The sequence below is a fragment of the Typha angustifolia genome, chromosome 12, assembly GCF_048772165.1.
Source record: "Typha angustifolia cultivar Huaian chromosome 12, ASM4877216v1, whole genome shotgun sequence".
Classification (NCBI taxonomy): Eukaryota; Viridiplantae; Streptophyta; class Magnoliopsida; order Poales; family Typhaceae; genus Typha; species Typha angustifolia.
In genome coordinates this window covers 10293445-10313502 of record NC_133250.1, presented here as the reverse complement: position 1 = coordinate 10313502, position 20058 = coordinate 10293445, and the positions used below count along the sequence as shown (strand labels likewise).

General features: G+C 38.7%; 4 protein-coding genes across 5 annotated transcripts; 3 read left to right on the top strand and 1 right to left on the bottom strand.

Annotated features, from left to right (window-relative positions):
- Window positions 1–386: 386 nt before the first annotated feature.
- Window positions 387–2152, top strand: LOC140771845 (uncharacterized). Its single transcript, XM_073113609.1, has 2 exons — window positions 387–678; window positions 1728–2152. Exons 1-2 carry the CDS (start codon window positions 498–500, stop codon window positions 1892–1894), a joined length of 348 nt encoding a protein of 115 aa, XP_072969710.1. The 5' UTR covers window positions 387–497; the 3' UTR covers window positions 1895–2152.
- Window positions 2153–2311: 159 nt separating this feature from the next.
- Window positions 2312–6953, top strand: LOC140771843 (uncharacterized). 2 transcript variants are annotated; one of them, XM_073113606.1, is made up of 3 exons: window positions 2312–4012; window positions 4081–4218; window positions 5393–6953. In XM_073113606.1, the coding sequence occupies exon 1, from the start codon at window positions 2528–2530 to the stop codon at window positions 4004–4006; it is 1479 nt and encodes a 492-aa protein (XP_072969707.1). In that variant the 5' UTR covers window positions 2312–2527; the 3' UTR covers window positions 4007–4012; window positions 4081–4218; window positions 5393–6953. The 2 variants fall into 2 exon arrangements, with proteins under 2 accessions (XP_072969707.1, XP_072969706.1); XM_073113605.1 differs by having other exon boundaries at window positions 2313–4218.
- Window positions 6954–7159: 206 nt separating this feature from the next.
- On the top strand, window positions 7160–11998 carry LOC140771841 (vacuolar-sorting receptor 6-like). The gene is made up of 13 exons (XM_073113604.1): window positions 7160–7605; window positions 8256–8948; window positions 9029–9117; window positions 9347–9416; window positions 9790–9873; window positions 9980–10056; window positions 10170–10251; window positions 10467–10549; window positions 10639–10702; window positions 10816–10944; window positions 11315–11418; window positions 11497–11602; window positions 11740–11998. Exons 1-12 carry the CDS (start codon window positions 7311–7313, stop codon window positions 11596–11598), a joined length of 1872 nt encoding a protein of 623 aa, XP_072969705.1. The 5' UTR covers window positions 7160–7310; the 3' UTR covers window positions 11599–11602; window positions 11740–11998.
- Window positions 11999–12132: 134 nt separating this feature from the next.
- Window positions 12133–19989, bottom strand: LOC140771840 (multiple RNA-binding domain-containing protein 1). The gene is made up of 15 exons (XM_073113603.1): window positions 19837–19989; window positions 19626–19733; window positions 19136–19250; window positions 17969–18837; window positions 17724–17855; window positions 16962–17048; window positions 16738–16861; window positions 15936–16262; window positions 15070–15134; window positions 14343–14511; window positions 13531–13635; window positions 13356–13457; window positions 13066–13239; window positions 12621–12752; window positions 12133–12537 (listed from the first exon to the last, which is right to left on the bottom strand). Coding segments are annotated over exons 1-15 (2676 nt in total). The 5' UTR covers window positions 19839–19989; the 3' UTR covers window positions 12133–12372.
- Window positions 19990–20058: the final 69 nt, after the last annotated feature.

The window sequence follows — 20058 nt, the reverse complement described above, 5'->3', positions numbered from 1 at the left end:
ATTATATGAATTGAGATTTTTTTTTTATTATGTCTTGATATTTGAATCCGTAATGGGATACAAATATGAGTTAAATATAATATTTAAATCAATATTTATATATTATTTAGTTTAAAATGTTATAAAAAAATAACGGCCATAAATTTTTTAAAACTTTTATAAAAATTTTATCTAGTTTTCACATATACCTATTAATTACCTATATATTCCGATAATTATATTATAAAAATATAGATACTGATATAATTTTATTATTATTTAATTTGTATTCTATCTGCTTTCACCTTTTTACTCCCATTACATAATATTTTTTTAATGAAAATATTAATTAATAACTAATGAAATAGGTATTTTATAATATTCTTATAATTAAAGGAGGAGTCACTTGAAGCCGACTCTTAGGCTCCTTGGCCCTTGCTCTTCCAAAACCCTAAAACCCCTTCTCCCTTCCCCTATCCTAGCGCGGCGGCGCGAGCGAGCTGGTGGAAGCGAGAGATATGGCAAAGTCGCTGAGGTCGAAGAGGGAGAAGAGGCTCAGGACTATCCGAAGAGAGATTGCGGAGCCCTTCTACGAGAAGAAGGAGGCGGCCAAGCTCGCCGCCCAAGAGGCCGCTCTCGCGGCGCCCAAGCTCCCGGTACGCAAACCGATCGACGCTGACGAGCCTTCCACCGCCATGGGTTCGTGGCTTTTTTATGCTTATTCTTGGTTTCAATCCATACCATTTGTCGGATTTGCTCAATTTGAGATTTGAGGCTGTTTGACTCGGAAAGTGGCGATTTTTCTGAAAGATTGCTCTCTGCTATGCTCTTATTGTCTAATGGAACTGTTATCATATGGATTTTTCCATAGGAAAAATAAAGAACCACTTTCTTTTCGTGTGATTTATCTCGAAAGCTATAGTTTGGAGAAACCCCAATTTGATTTTATAACAGTCTATAAGCAGTTCAGTATGCGTAGGTCTGCATTGCTCGACGTACTGTATGTTTTCCGTTGGTTTTCGTTATTGTTTCTTCGTGTTCAAGCCCATGTATTGTTCGTCTTTGATTGCTATTCCAAGTTAAGAAACCTATAATTTAATGCAGCAGCTTGATCTTAATCTTAACGTTACACAACAGCAACCAAGTCTATGGTTCCAATTATTTGAGATCTGCTATATGAATCGTACAATTATTCGGCTGAGAATGGATGAACACACACTGATGAGAAGGGAAAAAGATACAGGAGAAGTTAAATCATATATAGTAATATGATGTATCTACTACTGAAAACTGCCAACAGAAAACATCTTTATGCACTTCTAAAAATTATTTTGCTATCTTCATCTTAAATGTCACACAAAATGTGTTAAACAATGTGAGGATTCACTATTGATCCACTATTAAATGAGTTAGGTTTTAAGATTCAATCTATAATGTAGGAAAAGATGTGAGATATTCGTAAAGCTGGGGAGACTCTTTTTGGCTATGATATCTTTCTCGAGTAGAAAAGCACTTTTATTCCATTAAACCCAGGTTGCATTTTGAAATGGAGAGCGAGCTTATGCATTTGAACATTTGTTTTAATGGCTGATTCATTGAGTTTATCTTAATGCTGTTGGGAACATCTTGGACCTTTATCAGATACACAGGAAGAAAAGCATTATAATTTTGTTTGTTCATAGCTTATACTTCATGTTAACAACTTCTTCCATAATTTGATTGTTCCTCTTTAATTGTTATTGGAGCAGATGTGGAGATGGCCGAAGGAGGAAGCTCGCAAGGTGTGGAGGCCAAATCATTGTTAAAGCCAGGTGGTGGCATTTCAAAGAAGCAGCTAAAGAAGAAGTTGAAGCTGCAGAAAGGGAAGAGGCATGGTAAAGGAAAAGGCAAGATTAGGAAGAGACACAATATATAATAAAGTTCTGGTGGGACAAACATCATGCCAAAACTTTGTGATGCAACTTCGAATGCGGAAGTAGAGCTTGCCTTCTTTCTTCATCCTGCTTTGAGTGATCAAAGACTCTTAAGGAAATTTATGTTTTTAACCTTCTTGTTGGCTGTTGCTGAATTTTTGTTACTGCAAAACTTGCTAATGACTGTTCCTTGCTTTTCTGAATCATGTTACAGTTGCAAGTCAGATATATCTAATGAATTTTAGCCTTGAAGAGTGAAACTGCTTGGTTTGCCATATTTACAGATGCTGCATCTCTAGATGTACCATTTAGCTTAAGAACATTTTTTTTTTATTTGTTGGATCTAGCGATGCACATCTAGATACAAAAAGAGAACTATATGCTGTATTAATATGCACTTAAAAATGAGCATATTTTGGAATACATCATCTTAAGATGGTTTGAGGTATCCTAGTAACAATTATAATTTGTATGCAAATGTTTAACAAAATTAGCTTTATAAGTACATATATTTCCCAATGCATTGGATCTCCATATGAGTATATTAATAACCAGACACTACTCGCATAGTTTCCCCCTCAGTTTATTCCCTGTTCCCGCCATTTCTCACCATCTCCGCCACGCCAAGCACTTCCATGGAAGAACTCCTTAGCATGGGCTTCTCCCAAGAAGTTGCCGCCCAGGCCCTCGCTGCCACCGGCGGCGACTCCCCTCTTGCCGCCGCCGACTGGATCCTCTCCCACCATAACTCCCCCAAGACCTCCCCCTCCCCCTCCCCCTCCCCCTCCTCTACTTCCCAACCAACCCTCTCCCGCTTCTTCTCCACCTCTTCTCCTCCCCAATCGAAAATTCCCCGCCTCTCCCCTCTCGCCGACCGCATGCGCCCCACCGCCCTCTCCTCCGTCCTCGGCCAATCCCACCTCCTCCCTTTCCTCCTCTCCTTCTCCACCACCTCCTCCTCCTCTCCCCTCCCTTCCCTAATCCTCTGGGGCCCGCCCGGATCCGGCAAGACCTCCCTCGCCCGCGCCCTCGCCGCCTCCCTTCCCTCCGACTCCACCCGCTTCGTCCCCATCTCCGCTGTCTCTGCCACTGTCCGTGATCTCCGCGAAGCCGTCCCCTCCTCTTCCTCCCGCCGCCTCCGCACTCTCCTCTTCGTCGACGAGATCCACCGCTTCTCCCGCACCCAGCAGGACGCCCTCCTCCCCGCCCTCGAGTCCGGCGCCGTCTCCCTTCTCGCAGCCACCACCGAGAACCCCTCCTTCCACCTCACCACGCCTCTCCTCTCCCGCTGCCGCGTCCTCGCCCTCCGCCCCCTCGCCCCGGAAGACATTGGCACCCTCCTTCGCCGCGCCGTATGTGATCAAGACCACGGCCTTGTCCTCACCACCCGATCCCCCGTCTCTCTCGAGGACGACACCATCGAATTCTTAGCCGCCAACTGCGACGGCGACGCCCGCGTTGCGCTGAATTCGCTGGAGATCGCCGCCCAGTTAGCTCAAAACAAAGAAAGAAGCGAGCTTGTCGTGGTCACACTTGGGCACGCCAAGGAGGCGACGCAGAACAAACACCTGACGTACGACAGGGCCGGCGATGAGCACTACAATCTGATCAGCGCCTTGCACAAGTCGATGCGCGGAAGCGACGCCGACGCTGCTATCTACTGGCTGGCGAGGATGTTGGAAGGAGGAGAGCAGCCTTTGTACATTGCTCGCCGCCTCATCCGGTTCGCAAGTGAGGATGTAGGCCTCGCCGACCCCGCCGCACTAGGCCATGCGGTCGCCTGCTACCAAGCTTGCCATTTTATCGGAATGCCGGAATGCGACGTGTGCCTGGCGCAATGCGTGGCATACTTGGCTCAGGCCCCCAAGTCGGTGGCGGTGTACAAAGCGCTCGGAGAGGCAAGGAAGGCGGTGAAAGAGTCAGAGGGAGGGAACGAGGGGGTGCCGCTGCATTTGAGGAATGCACCGACGAAGCTGATGAAGGAGTTGGGGTATGGGAAGGAATACTTGTATCCTCCAGATCATGCCGATTGCTCGTTGCAGACGTATCTGCCGCCGTCGCTTCTGGGCCGCAAATTTCTCAACTGGCCACCGTCTGATAAAATGCCACAATGAGATTGAGAATGTTTTTTTTGTACATTTTCGTTTTGGTTTCAAGTCAGTGTTCATAGATGAATGATTGCTTGCAGATGATATGGCGAAGTAGGTGTTTTGAAGCATATGTAATGCTCTTCTGTGGGGTTCTAATGGGAGTGCAGTGTGCATCTTTTGGGTTCCAATACTTTCCCTTGCAGGTGTACATATTCAAAGTACTGAAGAATAAATGGGTATTTATGCTCTTTAATCTGATTCTCTACTCAATTATTTTTATCCAAACATAAATAGCCAGCGAAGGTTGGTTCTGTAATTATTCTGTAACATTAGGAGAAGTTGAAATCAAGAAGACTTAATCAGGGAAGGATATAAAAGATAAAGATACAGGGATAGCAGAAAGGATCCCTACTTAAGATACTAGAATAATTCTGATACTTCTAGATCTTGATGCTCTCTGCTCCTTTATCTTGCAGGTCTTGTTTTTTATTATTAACGACATAGCATCCTAAATAAAAGCCCTGGGTCAAGGTTTTCTTTCCAACCTGGATGCTAATTGATATTGTTGATCATATCAATTCATCATAAGATCATAAGAAATCCAGCCAGAATTGTATCTGAAACAAGATTTAAAAAAAAAAATTGGTTCTCTTATGTGTTCAACTTTTTTCATGCTCGAGTTTCTTATCTATAATATCATTTGCTTCCTCTTGCTATGCTTATGCTTGCTATCTTCTACCAGTCACCAGGTTTCTGGTGAACATTTTGTTTCTTAAAACTTTCTTTGAACAACTCTTTACCTAGGAGAATTTATATTAGGAGTTGGACGAAATAAATATTCGTTGTTATACTCTTTAGAACCATCCCAAGGCTATGACAAAGGATGAAACCATCAGGCAGAAGAACCTAGCAAAATCATTTTGATTAGAATGGTCCATAGGGTTTTTAAATTCTTTTATCACCTTAACTTCCTTGTTAGGAGAAGTTTCTGTTCATGTATTTGTGCCGTGTTACACGTGGTAAAAGATTCATCAGAGTCAAGCTGACCTCTAGAGATATATATATCATCATACCAAGTATTACCATATAACATGTAAGTGGTAAGATTTTAACGAGTGAAGTCTACTTTTAAATAAAAAGTATTATATAGCTCTAGATTATTTGAGATTAGGGGTGCTCATCAGGTCAAGTTGGATCGACATTGGTTTAGATCTTAACCTAGGCTCCGACCCGACCAGAACTTCGGTCAACCCAGTATCCAAAAATAAAATAAAATAAAATAAAATTGAATCTAATCCTAGCCCAAGCCCAAGCACCAGAAATTTTTTTGGAGTCGCTCACTCCTATTATGTTGCCTTTCTTGCTAGTTTCACAATAATTACTCTAATAAAGTTTGGTTATATATTCCAGTTTGATGAGCTATGCATGCCTGCCCATGTCACCCACTAACTGTAGCAGTGGTTAAAGACTGCGATTGAACAACAAAATGAAAAAGGTTTCTCACCTATGCGGAGCTTTTCTATTGGACTACCAGCAGCAGATTTATGGTGGAGACAATTAAGGTACGAATTGTTTTGGCAAAATCGTTCTTTTCTTTATTCCTTCTTTGATACCTTTCCATGTGATTTTGGCATTCCTTAGTTACATATAGCTTGTCTTTCATATTTCTAACATGATATAGAATATTTCACAATGGAGACATCGTCTAGATCCAATTTGCATTCCGAACTAGTACTTTACCGAGTTTGGTATCCAGGGCTTATCTGGCACGTTCGGATGCGCGACGACTTGACTAACAACTAGAATATTATTCTATCACACCACTTATCCACTAATATAATAAATTATTCTCACGTCGTGTTTTGAACGGAGTACAAAAATAATACATCATCATTTATAGATTTATCGTCGCCCTAAATAGTTATATAAAAAATATTTAGTCAATTACATCTATGAACAATGACCAAGTCCTCTAATATCAATAATCCATTGTCCTATTCGAACATTTCTACGGTAATGCAAAGCTTGATCCAGACGTAATCAAAAGATAATGAATCAAAAATCCAAGGTAGAATAATAAATTCCTAAATAACTCTTTACACCCATAAGGGTTGGGTTTAGGATAAGAAATTGTCAGTGTGTTCTTATATCAATAATTCATCAAAGAAGAGCTATAAATAAAGTAATAACATCCTGATCTCCACCTCTAGTTTGTGGCTTAATTAACTTGTTTGCTGTTAAGGACAGATTATTTCTGCTATATTTTTTTTTCTAATATTTTGGGGCTCGTTGAATCCGTAATCAAATCTAGAAAAATTAAGAACAAGGTTTCCACAATACAAACCTGGCGTCACGAATAGATCATGGATCACAATTAGGGGAGAAATATTGGAAAGACAAAGATTGGAATTTGGAGAAGTGGGTGTAGAAATTAGTTCACGGAGTCGAAGGTTGTGATTTAGGGAGAGTGAGTTATTATTTTCCGGACCAAGTCAAAGTCTACGATGGAATTCTTTAATGGCCTTATGTGCACATCGTGCCTCTCGGGCGTAGAAGAAGGACGATGACTTCTTATTTCCCCCATATTTGTTTAATTATAATAATAAGTTAATATTATACTCTAGTTGAAATTTAAACGCGTGGGAGGGGGCAATTAGAATGCTCCTCGGAGCATCCTACCGCAGACAGGCGGAAGACCATGACTTCCAAAATGACCAAAATAGCCATGGATAATTATTTAATATTTTATAAGTGGATATTATACAAAATATAAAATAATATATAAGAAGGTATTTATGAAAATGGGCTGGCTATAATTCAGGGATTTCAATATAATTAACTCTAAAATAGACATAAAACATAAGGTGTAAAATGTAAAAAAGAAAGACAAAGGGCATGTAGGTCATCTTGTAGATCTTTTAAAGTTCCAACGGTCCCTTTCTCCCCTCCCATCTCCTAACCCGGCGGTAGTTGGTTCTTCGCTCACATCTCTCCTTGTCACCTTCTCTTCTACGTATGACTGACGATGTACCATTTTCTAATTCACATAAAATATTCTCCAAACTAAGCAATCTCTTTCTCTCTCTAATATAAGAACTTTCAAACCGAGATGTACAAAGTAAGCAATCTCTCCATCTCTCTTCTCTCTCTTTCTCTCTCTAGAATTCCACATATAAACCGTTAACTAAGATTCCTGTGACACCCCAACTCCATTTTAGTCTTCTCTTGTGTCTCCCTTCCCACCTTCCGTTCCTTCTTCTCTAAGTCTTCTCTCTCTTCTAAGTTTCTCCATACCCAAAGAACGCAGCGAGCTTTAGCATCAGGACTAATGGCGAACCGCCGCGACTGGCTCGCTGCCGTCGTAGCCCTCTTCTTGGCGGTGTTCGCTAGCTCAGCAACGGCTCGATTCGTCGTCGAGAAGAGCAGCGTCAGCGTGATATCGCCGGAGCAAATCAGGGGCCACCACGATGCGGCCATCGCCAACTTCGGCGTACCAGACTACGGGGGCACGATGACCGGCGTCGTCATATACCCCGACAAGAAGTCCGACGGCTGCAAGGAGTTTGATAACCAATTCAAGTCAAAGTCTGGGAGGCCTGTGATCCTTCTTGTTGATCGTGGAGGTTTTTGATCTATCCTTAATCTAATTTTTGAGTTTTCTCTGTTTTCGTTATTAAATTGATGATAATTTGTTCGATTTAATGCTTCTTTGAACACCCTTCTTTTATGTCTTCGTACTCTGTTTTTATAGTTGTTGCTATATTTGTAGCAATTGATAACTTTATGTACTTGACCCTTTTTCTTCCTTATGATTCGGAAAAGGTTCACTTAAGAATTCGATCCTGTATATCTTGGACTTGGGTGCCAATTATGGCAGTCTATAATTTCTTATGCAGCCGGATTTGGAAAAATATGAAGGGGCTTTGTGTTTGAATGTCGTGAACTAAGGAATTTCTTCGTTGATCTTGCAGTTCTTATTGATGGAATGATTCTTTGATTGGTAGAGCTATGTCATGTGATTAATTTGGCTCTTTCTTCCTCTCAGATCAGTTCAGAATTCTTTAAATTTATTCTTTTCATTTATGGAATCATCTTTAGAAGAAGTATCGTCGAATGGTTTAATACTCAGATTCAATTAGTAAAGATTGATCTCTTTTCCTTTCTTACAAAATTCTACTTTTTGATAACAAGCAACCCAGCCTTATATTCCAAGCAAGGTTTCAGATGGTCCTTTTCATTAGGTGGGCCTAATTGCTTTTCCCTTCTTGTCCAGAATGCTACTTTGCTCTGAAGGCATGGAATTCTCAGACTGCTGGTGCTGCTGCAGTCCTAGTTGCTGACAACACAAATGAGCCTCTGCTAACCATGGACACCCCCGAGGCGAGTGAAGGCACGGAGTATGTTGATAAGATAACCATCCCCTCTGCCCTCATCAACCGGGCTTTCGGCGATGCATTGAAGAAAGCATTTGCAAAGGGAACTGAAGAGATCATCGTGAAGTTGGATTGGACGGAGTCGATGCCGCACCCTGATGAGAGGGTAGAGTACGAGTTTTGGACTAACAGCAATGACGAGTGTGGCCCTCGCTGCGACGAGCAAGTGAACTTTGTTAAGAATTTCAAGGGCCACGCTCAGCATCTTGAAAGGGGGGGATACACTCTGTTCACCCCTCACTACATAACCTGGTTCTGCCCAGAGGCTTTCTTACTTAGCAAGCAGTGCAAGGCTCAGTGCATTAACAATGGTAGATACTGTGCTCCTGATCCTGAGCAGGACTTTGACGCAGGTTATGATGGAAAGGATATTGTTTTTGAGAACCTGAGGCAGCTCTGTGTTCATAGAGTAGCAAATGAGAGTGGCAGGCCATGGATCTGGTGGGATTATGTCACAGATTATCATATTAGATGTTCAATGAAGGATAACAAGTACACCCGGAATTGTGCCGAGGATATCGTGAAGTCACTCGGTAAGTCTATGAACTATGAACGAGGTGACTTATCACGCACTTCGATAAGGATATTATATAATTTCAATTTGCTTATTCAGGTTTATCTCTCGACAAAATTTCAAATTGCATGGGTGATCCTGAAGCTGACACCGAGAATGAAGTTTTGAAGACAGAGCAAGCAGTCCAGGTTTTTGACAGCTCCTTTTGTTATAATTTCTTCTTGAAAATCTGATACCTTCCTTAGCTGTGAAATTTAGAAGTCTGTCTGTAGAGAATATGGTCGGACAAATATGGTCTATAATGTGCATAACAAGTTGATGTTATAGGTCATTTTTCTTCGTTAATTTTTTCTTTCATCTGTATTTGAGGTTCGCCATCGGAATAATTTTCATTCTCAACTTTCAAATTGATTATAGGTTGGTCATGGTTCTCGAGGAGACGTAACCATCTTGCCCACTCTGATCATAAACGATGTCCAGTACCGAGGTTCGAGAAAAACCCTATATTGCAGGAATATGTTTTTTCATTGTTTTCTTCTCAGTATCATGAATATCATGGAAGATCCATTCTATGTTTTTAACTTTGAAACCATTTCCTTCACTGTAAACATGAATAAAGTCGAGTGTCAGAATAAATCTGAAAGATTTCCATGGATCTTGATTTTAGCTAAAAGCTTTTCTCTTCATGTATGTGAACTACTTGAATTTGTTGTGATACTCCAGATTGCTCACTTTGACGCTTTCTGATTCATATACTTTCTTCTTTTGAAAGAAGATGCTATACCTCTCGATCCTGCATGTCTGATCCATGAGTAATTATAAATCTTCTTGTGGTGAAAAAAATCTTTTTTCCTCTGAAGGTATATTGGAGAGAACCGCGGTGCTGAAAGCCATATGCGCAGGTTTCAAGGAGTCCACCGAACCTCATGTTTGCTTGAATCCAGGTACTTGTTGGCTGACACTGATGTCTTATGAAGATCCAACTGCTTTGTCTCTATAATGCTCTTGGTATCATAGTTTGTTTTACCTATTTTTTCCTTTATATCTTAGATCTCGAAACAAATCAGTGTCTTGACTCAAACGGTGGTTGTTGGAAAGACGAGAAGTTGAATGTAACTGCTTGCAAGGTACTACTGTATCCTATTTAAAGTAAAGTTAATACGCCATGAGGATTTGTCCAAACAAGAGATAGTTTTACGATCAGATAGTAATACTTTTCTTTCTCCCATTCTCTCTCTAGGACACTTTTAGGGGCAGAGTATGCGAATGCCCCTTGGTGAATGGCGTTCAATATCAGGGAGATGGGTACAATTCTTGTACAGGTACATTTGGCATTCTCTTCATTGATGTTTATTGATTAGCTAAAGCAAAGCTTCAAGCTAATGGTTGGAAGTAGTTACATTGTTAATCATAATTAATTGTCGTTCTGTTATACTAATACCGCATACCGAGCTTAACATCAAGATCTCGCTTGTAAATAAAATTGTGGTTTTTTAGCATTTGGAAGTAAAGATCTCATTCATTTTCCACTGAACAGCTGTGGGACCGGGGAGATGTGCAGTGAACAACGGAGGTTGTTGGTCAGAAACTAGAGATGGCCAAACATTTTCTGCTTGCTCGGTACTGAGATTCACCATTTCTCTCTTCTGCATTCTATCTAGAGTTTATGAACTCCATCTTATTATGAATTGCCTTGTCACTGTACATAGGATTCGTCATTGTCTGGCTGCCAGTGTCCTGCTGGGTTTTCAGGCAATGGTTTCAAATGCGAAGGTATTGCTTTCTCACACTAATTAATCATCAGTCTTTTCTATACCTCCTTAATCAATTCTTGAGATAATGCGGTGCAATTTAGTAAGTGACCATGATTTGCACTAATGTCTCAGATGTCAATGAGTGCAAGGAAAAGCTGGCATGTACTTGTCCCGAATGCTCATGCAAGAATACATGGGGTGCATATGAATGCAAGTGCTCGGGTAACCTTCTGTATATAAAGGGAGAAGACACATGCATAGGTAAGAATCTATGGCAAGATTAACATTATATATACTAGTTGCATAAGAAGTGGTTATACTTGGGCATTATCGCTATCGTTGTGATAGATGGTTTCCTAACAAATTTAAACATATTCGCAGAATTGATGTTATAGATATGTCTGAGTAGTGAGTATATGTTCCATGCTAGATGTATGCAGATCATAGACTAACTTGTGAAGAAAATGTAGATCATCTATGTGTGAAAACTCGAGGGTTTCTTTTTCCTCACCGATCAAATTAAATCCACATGCTATTTAGGTTTTTGGTTTCACTTGCACATTATGGCTCAGGCTCACATTTCTTATCTTCATGCGGCATTAGATTTATGAACTTTTGTTCTCTAACGCAGCTAAGAATATGTCAAGATTTGGGTGGACGTTGATAATATTGGTCTTATCATGTGTGGTTGGCCTTGGAATAGCAGGCTACATATTCTATAAATACAGGCTCAGGGTAAGCTTTTCATCTGAAATTTTGTGTAACCTCTTTGAAGAGAATGAGTAAGAATGAACTAAATGCTCTCCATTGCAGTCATACATGGACTCTGAGATCATGGCAATTATGTCTCAGTACATGCCACTTGATAACCAGCAGAACGAGAACCAACCCCTACGACAAGATTCAGTAGCATGATACAGTAAGTAAATTGATCATCGAGTCATTTTCCAATGAATTATAAGAAGCTATCACCTCATTTACTAGAGCTTTGGGTTGTAACTTTTATTGTTCTGAATTATACCATGTAGGTTATTGACAACTTGATTTGTTTTGCAGGAGCATACACTGATGTACATTTATACAAGAAGTATAGAGGTTTTCTTCAGTGTGGTTACATAGTTCCACAAGTTTTCAAGCTCCATCATGCATATGAGAGAATTTTCTTGTAAAATGGCATGTAATTAGACATGCATTATGATTGAAGAGATAAAGCCTTCTGTTAGCATTCATCGTTTACTCTCTTTGTAGATAACATGTCTATAACTCATGGGACATAAAAATACTATGAAAGTTTTCAGGTTTGCCTCTTGGAAAATACTGAATGTAAACTGGAAGTTAGATTTGATGTCCATCACTGTATTCTTTCTTTATATGCTGACAGCAATATGTCAAGAGAGAGATTGAACTGAAAATACTTATGAATTGAGTTGATCACCATAAGCATGAAAATAGATCAAAAACCAACTTTTTCTATTGATGTCAGATCTCATCATCGTGAATATAATTACAAAATAATAAACAAAGAAACTTCATCCAAAATTGTTGGGGCTAAGATGACCTGCTTAACAAAGACAAATTATCAGCACGCCCCTTGTATGGGGCAGACATGTGGGATAAATATTGAGATGGCTCAGACCAGCAAGACCAAGATTTCGGATCACTATTGCTTAATGCTATTACCTTGGCAATTTAGTCTAATATCCTTGAGAATTTCACAGTGCCTTCGTCCAAGAGAGTTTTTTGTTTCCTCTTCTTTGACAGCTTCTGAAATCCACTGTGCTCATCCACAAATTGTGCGGCAGTTCTCTCTCTAAGTTCTTCCAAACTTTCCCCCTCCTTTGCTCGCTCTATGACCTGACAGAAGGAGAAAGAAAAATAAGAGATTAATTCACTCGATATGCAAGCCAATCAAATGCCTTGGAAAAAAAGAAAATTACCAGATGACGACCATACAAATGTGTGTTCGACAGAGCTTGTAGAGCATTCTGTGCTTCTTGCTTCGTGACATACTCCACAAATGCAAAACCCCTGTGACTACCAAACTTCACTGGCAATCTCAGGCTCTTGATCTGAGGATTTAGCAGCAGAAATCAAGAAATGTTCCAAGATAACTTGAATAAAGCACCAAAATAATGAGAAGTTAGTTGGTTTAGAGCAACATTTTACTTATGGAAGAATAGAGCTGTTGACAACATTAAATAAATTTATTCTTGTACTTCAATATATCGATATTTTGAAGTGAAGGAAATAAGGTATTGAAAAATTATGAAATTAATCTATCTATTATTTCACTATGACAGAAAACAAAGGTACTTGAACAGGCAGCAACAAAATTCTTATATCCAATCAAGGTTCAGGAACAGAGGAAATGATGAATTTTACCTGACCAAATGGACTAAATAATTGTCTTAAATCTTTCTCTGTTGCCTCGAAGGCCACATTTCTGACTATCAGTTTAGTTGAACTCTTATCTTTCCCATCCTTTTTTGGAATCTGACCGTCTCTCTTTCCATGACAAAGTTGCAAGATAAGAGCATGCCCATCCAGAATAGTGCCCTGAGGTCAAGATAATGATTAGCATTGCATGATTCATTGGATGAAAATAAGAAAAATAATCAACTGTATCAGTACTTAATGAAAATGTTTACCCCATTCAGAGATGTAGTAACTACCTGTAAATCTCTGCACACATTGGTTGCTGTCTCCAGAGAATCAAACTCGATGAAACCAAAACCCATCGATACATTCTTTCCATTCTTAATGTGCTTCTTCACCTACTTGGAAAGAAATATTTTTAAGAAGAACAAATCTGAAACACAGTGGTAAACAACCTTTCCACAGATATACCTTTACACTTTTTATGGCTCCATTCTTCATACTATCACTGAAGTGCTGCTTCAGAGATTCATCAGATGTCTTGAAATTCAAGTTCTTAACAAAAACAGATCGTGACTGCCATCAATAATAGAAATAATCAACCATCTGTATTGGAAATGTGCTAGGCAATTCATTGAGCAGGAATATAAGCAGATTAGAGCAATCTATTATCCAGATTTTCATGATGGCACACATTTCTGATATCATTATACTATCAAGTACATTTGAAAAATTAACACACAGAAGAAAGGGAAAACAATGATCTCACAATGTTTTATTTTCCCTGGTGCAATCTGAAGAATTCGATACTGGAAAAGAGAAAACTAGGCTTTACTCAGGAAGTAATTCTGAAAATCCACAACTTAATGATACAAGTGGTTTAATGAATCTGATCAGTTCTCTATAATCATATCGTTAAGAATAGGGGAAGATCCAAAATTCAATACTAGGGAAGTAATATATCAATAAGAGGTAAAAACTACGACTAAACAAAAAAAGTTAAAGAGGAAATTGATATCATAGAATATGTAGTCAACATTAGAGAGTTGGAAGCTACAGACTAATGTTCTGGCATGAGGTTGTCCTCTGTTTAAAAGGTAATAATATTAAAATTTAAAAGTGAGAACAAAGTCAGCTAGCCACTGCCCAAATGATGATAAAGGATGATATCGACACAAGCAAGTCGCACAAGATAGGACTTCTCAAAGTTGTCAAACAAAAAAATCAACAACGAACAGATAAAGATGCTCATGAACAAGAGTAAAGCAAATGAAAAGGCAAACCTCCACTCTATCAGGATCAATTTCATCTTCTGGTATTCCTTCCATTGTTTGCTCCAGTAAAACTTTGTTAACATTGTTCTCATCAACTGCATCCTTTTGTTCCTCAATAGCTAATGTTGGTGGACATAAAATATTCTCAGGGGCCCATTCCAAATATAGTGGAGCATCCCTACATGTTGCAGCAATTAAGTAAATAATGAACAAATAAGTCCAACGCCAACATACTCAATATGTCCCTAGGGAGGCAAGCATCAGAACATACAACCACTGCTAAATTTTAATTTAATGTTAAAAAGACAAATTCAGAAATAACCAAATATTCATTCCGAAGTTTAGAAGATTGTACAAATGTACAACTGCAAAGAAATTATAGAACGAAATAATCATACTCATACCTTATGATATTATGATCTATTTCATGTCCTGGAAACGAATCAATGATCACATCTTCAGAAACTGATAAAGTTCATTGAATACGACAGGGCACAGGCATATACATATAAAAAAGATATTTTGCATCATCAGAATCATAAAGATTCAGTTTTGTATGAGCAAATATTATATAAGCAACAACGAATCCAGATTAATTTTGCACTTCGCAAAGCTTAGTTTCATTCATTAATTCTATCTAATTAAATATGAATGTACTTATCCTCAAAAAATGTATATGAAAAATGCAAACAAGTTCATAAGTTGCAATAACTCAAGCATAATCAAATAATCTTACTTGTATCGTTTATACGCTAAACCCTTGAAAGCTGAACGAGCTTCTGCCGCTTCAAGAAAGATTACCTGAAAAAAAAAGGCACAAAGAAGCCTTAAGACACAGAAACTGATACTCCACATAATTGATCATAATGAGAATTAACTCATGGTTTAGAAAATGTTGTACAAATGGATAACTTTGCAGATTACCAAAGCCGAAAAAATAGCAAGCCTGTGAAAGAAACAAATCAGACAGAACAAGGAAACAAGCCAGAAGTTGTGAAACCAGATGAATGAAATGAATACATGAAGAAATCTCAAACATATACAATGGACACGGAAGGACATGCATGAGTGTAAAAGAGTAAAGGGAAGGTATGAGCTTCATTCCATTAACCTGGGCATGGACATAATCTTATCCTAATCCACAATAATGTTCTGCAGGTGCTGTAAATATGAAGGAAAAGTCTCGGAAAGAATATGTTATCCAAATATGTACTATACTGTGAGTCCACACATAACATTTGTTCATAAGCCTGAAAAATGACAATTTCTTATGACATCTTGACCAAAAGATACAATGTGAATTTCCTTTTAAACATCCATGACACTTTCTTCACAAGGCAACTATATACAGTCTGTGCAAAAGAAGAGGAAGCAACACAAACAGGAAAAATAAAGACAAGGCCGATGATATCACTTATCTTGATATTTAAGGACAGATACGAAATCAAATTATTAAATCTCACCTAATAATTCTCATTTCCCAAAGGGTTCACATAAACAGAGAAGTTGTGCAAATATGCAATAGTAATGTTACTGATGTAAACCTTTGAGAACTTTATCATACAAGCATTCACATGTTGCAAGTTGAATAGAAGTTCATACCAAGGCCAATGCTTTAGTTGGTGGGAGAATGATTTTTTCCAGACTCCCAAATTTCCCAAACATGCTAGCAAGATCTCCTTCACAAGAACTGTAAGGCAAGTTCTTAACCAATATCACATTGCTGCTCCTTTTTATTTTTTCATTCTTTCCAGAAGAAGCATATTCATCTAATGCAACAAAGTTAACACCAGCTCTACTTAGAGCTTTCTTCGTCTCTGCTATCACATGTGTTTCTCCAAGTGCAATACGTACAGCAAGGTCGTCAGCTTCCCGATCAAGTAACTCACTTTTACTGATACCATTTTTCCTGGCTATGTTTTCAACAACCTGATCGAGATGTGGATACTGGTCAGTTAAGTACCAGAAGATACATGTGACAGTAGGTTACTAAAGGTATCCAATCAAGAATCATGTTTTCCAAAATATTACGAACAAAATTCTACAAAATAATTCACGGTCTTTATGGAATAGATCACACCTAGAAATGGGAATCCATGAAATAACCAGCAAAGTGACCAAAACCTGACAAGAACATTAACGGGATTGCTGAAACATTAAAAGAATATTTGCTAAATGGCACATCGAATTTGACCCGGACAACTAAGGATGAAACAATCAGTAATCATACATGATTACAGCTCAGACTTGCCCAAACTTCAAGATACTTAGGTTATTATTTAATGACATGTACATCTATCACTTCATCATCATCAATAGAAATAGTTGAGACAAGTTAGAAGGAAGTGCAAAAAGAAAATAGTGGAGAAGCAGATATGAAAAGATGCTCCTTGAACATCCTTACAGTGTCTGAACGCATGAACAAGCTATTCCATGCCCGTGTATCACCACTAGCTTCAGATGCCTTCCTATTATCTTCTCTTATCTGCTTCAAACTCTTCTTTTCCATGCCAATTGCATGGCCAGACCTTTAGGATTGTCAGTAAGAGAAATTAACAATTTAGACGCCATAACAATTTATATAACAACAAATAAGGAGTAAAAACAAAAGATAACAGCAATCCTTACTCCAGCTTCTCATTATTTTGTGGCTTTGCAGGCATGACATGTAACAATCTACCCTGGAAAATCGAATTATCCAGCTCTTCAAGTGCCCTACAAAATGAGGCCAATTGAATAAGGTATAAACACAAAATTTAAATAAGTTGAAAATGCAGTACAATAAAACCCAAGAGTGATCGACCATGTGAATGAATAAATAATTGCTCAAGATATGCAAAGGATTTCATATAAGTAATATCACACTTCTATTAAAGTGAATCTAGTTACAACTTTTAGTAATAAATTGGAATGTGGTGAACTCAAAACAAAACCTAGGAATGTGTAGCACAGAGAAAAAAGAAAGGAAGTGAAGAAAAGCTAAAAGAAGTTTGAGCAGCATTTGATCTAGCATAAGAATATAAAAAAAGGGCAACTTAAAGCATCTTGACTGACATGATTAACTCTCATTTTCTAAAGGACTAAATAGACCATGAACATTATAAATTTCAGGTACATCAGCAATGAGAAGTCCAATGCACAAAATGTTTATCTTTCAGATTTTCTTTGACAAAGATCTAGCAAACCTTCTACTTTTTCTTGGCGCACACCACTAAGTAAAAAATAACTAAAACACAAGAAAATGCTAACAAAGATAATTCAATTATAAGGTGTGTTTCGATCAACAGTAAGACAATAATAGATGGTTTACATGAAATTATTATAAATAAATATAGATATGAAACAAATTTAAACAGCATGGCAGGAATCATGACTTGACCGAAGAATTACCTGGCTGCACACTCAGGAAGAGCAAAAAGAACATAACCTATGCCTTTGGACCTCTTGGTGTTTTTATCTACAACAAGATGTGCATGTGAAATATCACCAAACTGGCTAAAAAGCTCTTCCAATTCATCTTCACTGAGCACCATTAAAAGAATATATTAATTAGAAAGAAAAGCCATGTATCCACAACTTAAATGGAAGCATCTGTGTCCAACTAAAAGCTTTCAAGAGTCGGGAGAACACCGTACGTAGTTGTGTAAGGAAGATTGCGGATGAATAAACGGCCTGTGTCCAACACCTGTTTCTTCTCACTAACTGGTGAGATTGAGTTCTCATTATCAACGTTTTCACCATTAGAATCCTCCAAAGAGGGGTCCTTTTTCACTCCAATATCAATGTTCCCGGTGTTCATCTGACGTTCAATTAAGGGAACTTTTGCATCTGTATCTATCAATTGACCGGATGAATCTTCATTATCAGTGTCAATATCTGTCTGACTTTTGGAATCTTCATTGTTGGTGTCATCATCTGTCTGCCTTTTGGAATTTTCATTGGTGTCAATATCACTCTGACTTTTGGAACTTTCATCATCGGACTCTGAGTCTGACCAATTTTTCTTAATTTTGCTCTTAAAGTAGTCCATATCTGTCAGCAAATCATCTCCCCTGTTTTCATCTGGTTGCTCCATTTTAACATTCTCAGTAGATAATTTATGTGGGAGACTGGATGAGGTGCGATTTTTCAGTTCAGTTTCCCTGCTAATCTTATCAGTCACTTGAACCTTTGTTTGAGCTGATTGCTTCTTGCCAACCTTGGGCAGCTGAAGTTCTTTTTCATCAGCTTTGCCATCTTGCCCAATAGTGTCCAAAGCACCCATTGTATCATTAGCCCACAACTTTGATTTAACCCGTGGCTGCATGACCTGGAGAAACTCATGAAGTTTGGGGTCATTAACTACACTGCCTTCAGAATTTCTTGCTTCATTAACAGAGGACCTACTAGTAGGATCCCCGATGCTGATACCATCTTTATTATGTTCACCTGAAGGATCATCCTCTTTTAAAGAATAACGACTCCAAGGGCGAGGCATATTTGGATCACCAATCTTACGGGCAACCTGCAATAGGTGGGCAGTCCATGAACTGCTTATTCTATTCCACAATTCTTCTGAATATTTCAATATAAGATAAACATGCTCCAAAATTCTCAAAGTGATAGCGCAACTCTTTAAGAAAGAGAATAGATATCATTTAGTGTAGACTTATTCATATTCATGTGCAAGGATAATGAGAAGTGTGAATTATCCAAAAGGGAAAAGGGTAAGCTCAAGCAACATAACTAGAGTAGTATAGTCATCACTATTAAGCAATCTATCAAGAAAATATAGATCACTAAACTAGTTGTAATCGTTATACCTCACACGTGATCTTGCTAGTATCCATATAGGAGTTGTCAAAGTACTTGAGTGCCTCCTCTGCATCCTTCTCCGATCGAAACCCAACAAATGCAAACTGTCTGCTCTTACCATCCCTAATCAAAACGAATATAGCACCATTTTAATTTGAAGTACTACACATACCAAACAAATCATTGACCTATAGCAATCTGTTCGCTTCTCTTTCATACCTAGAAGATTTCAATAAGAGCTAAATTAAAGAGAAAAAACTTTAAGAAACAATCAATTTATATTTATATTATTGATAGCAAAGCAATTCATGAACAGAAAAAGAAAAGGTTTTTACCTCAATCTAAGTTGGATTCCCAGAATTCCAAAATCCAATAAACAAGATAAACAAAAATAACCGCCCAAGAACAGAAAAAGGAAGAAGACCAACCGAATTGCACATGAATTCTCGGTCTAGTAGAGATAATAATAAATCAAAAAAAGGGTTTTCCTCCACTTACTTTGTGCGCATAACTTTAGCGTCGGTGACCACCCCCTTCTGCGAGAAGAACTCCCTGAGGCGGTCCTCATTGACGTACTTTGGCAAGTTCTTAACGCATAGCCGAGACCTGTGAACGAGAAAGCACGGCCCGATTGAAGAAGACGGAAGCAAGTAATACTCGAAACTAAACTAGTAGGAAGCACGAGAAGAGGAGAAACGAGCTAACCCACATCGTTCCAAATCTTGTTTCAGGAATTCGAAGGTGGCGAAAGATGGGCTCTTCCCAGAGAGAGAAAACACCAAGCAGGAGGAACAGCGGCGACGGCGTAAGCGGCGGGAGAGGGACAACAACAAGGAGAAGGGAGAGAGACTGGTGTTGCTTAATGGACCCGAATCCGACCTAATCAGTCGGGTTTGGATCCTAAGTCAACCGACCCTTTAAGTTATCGGAT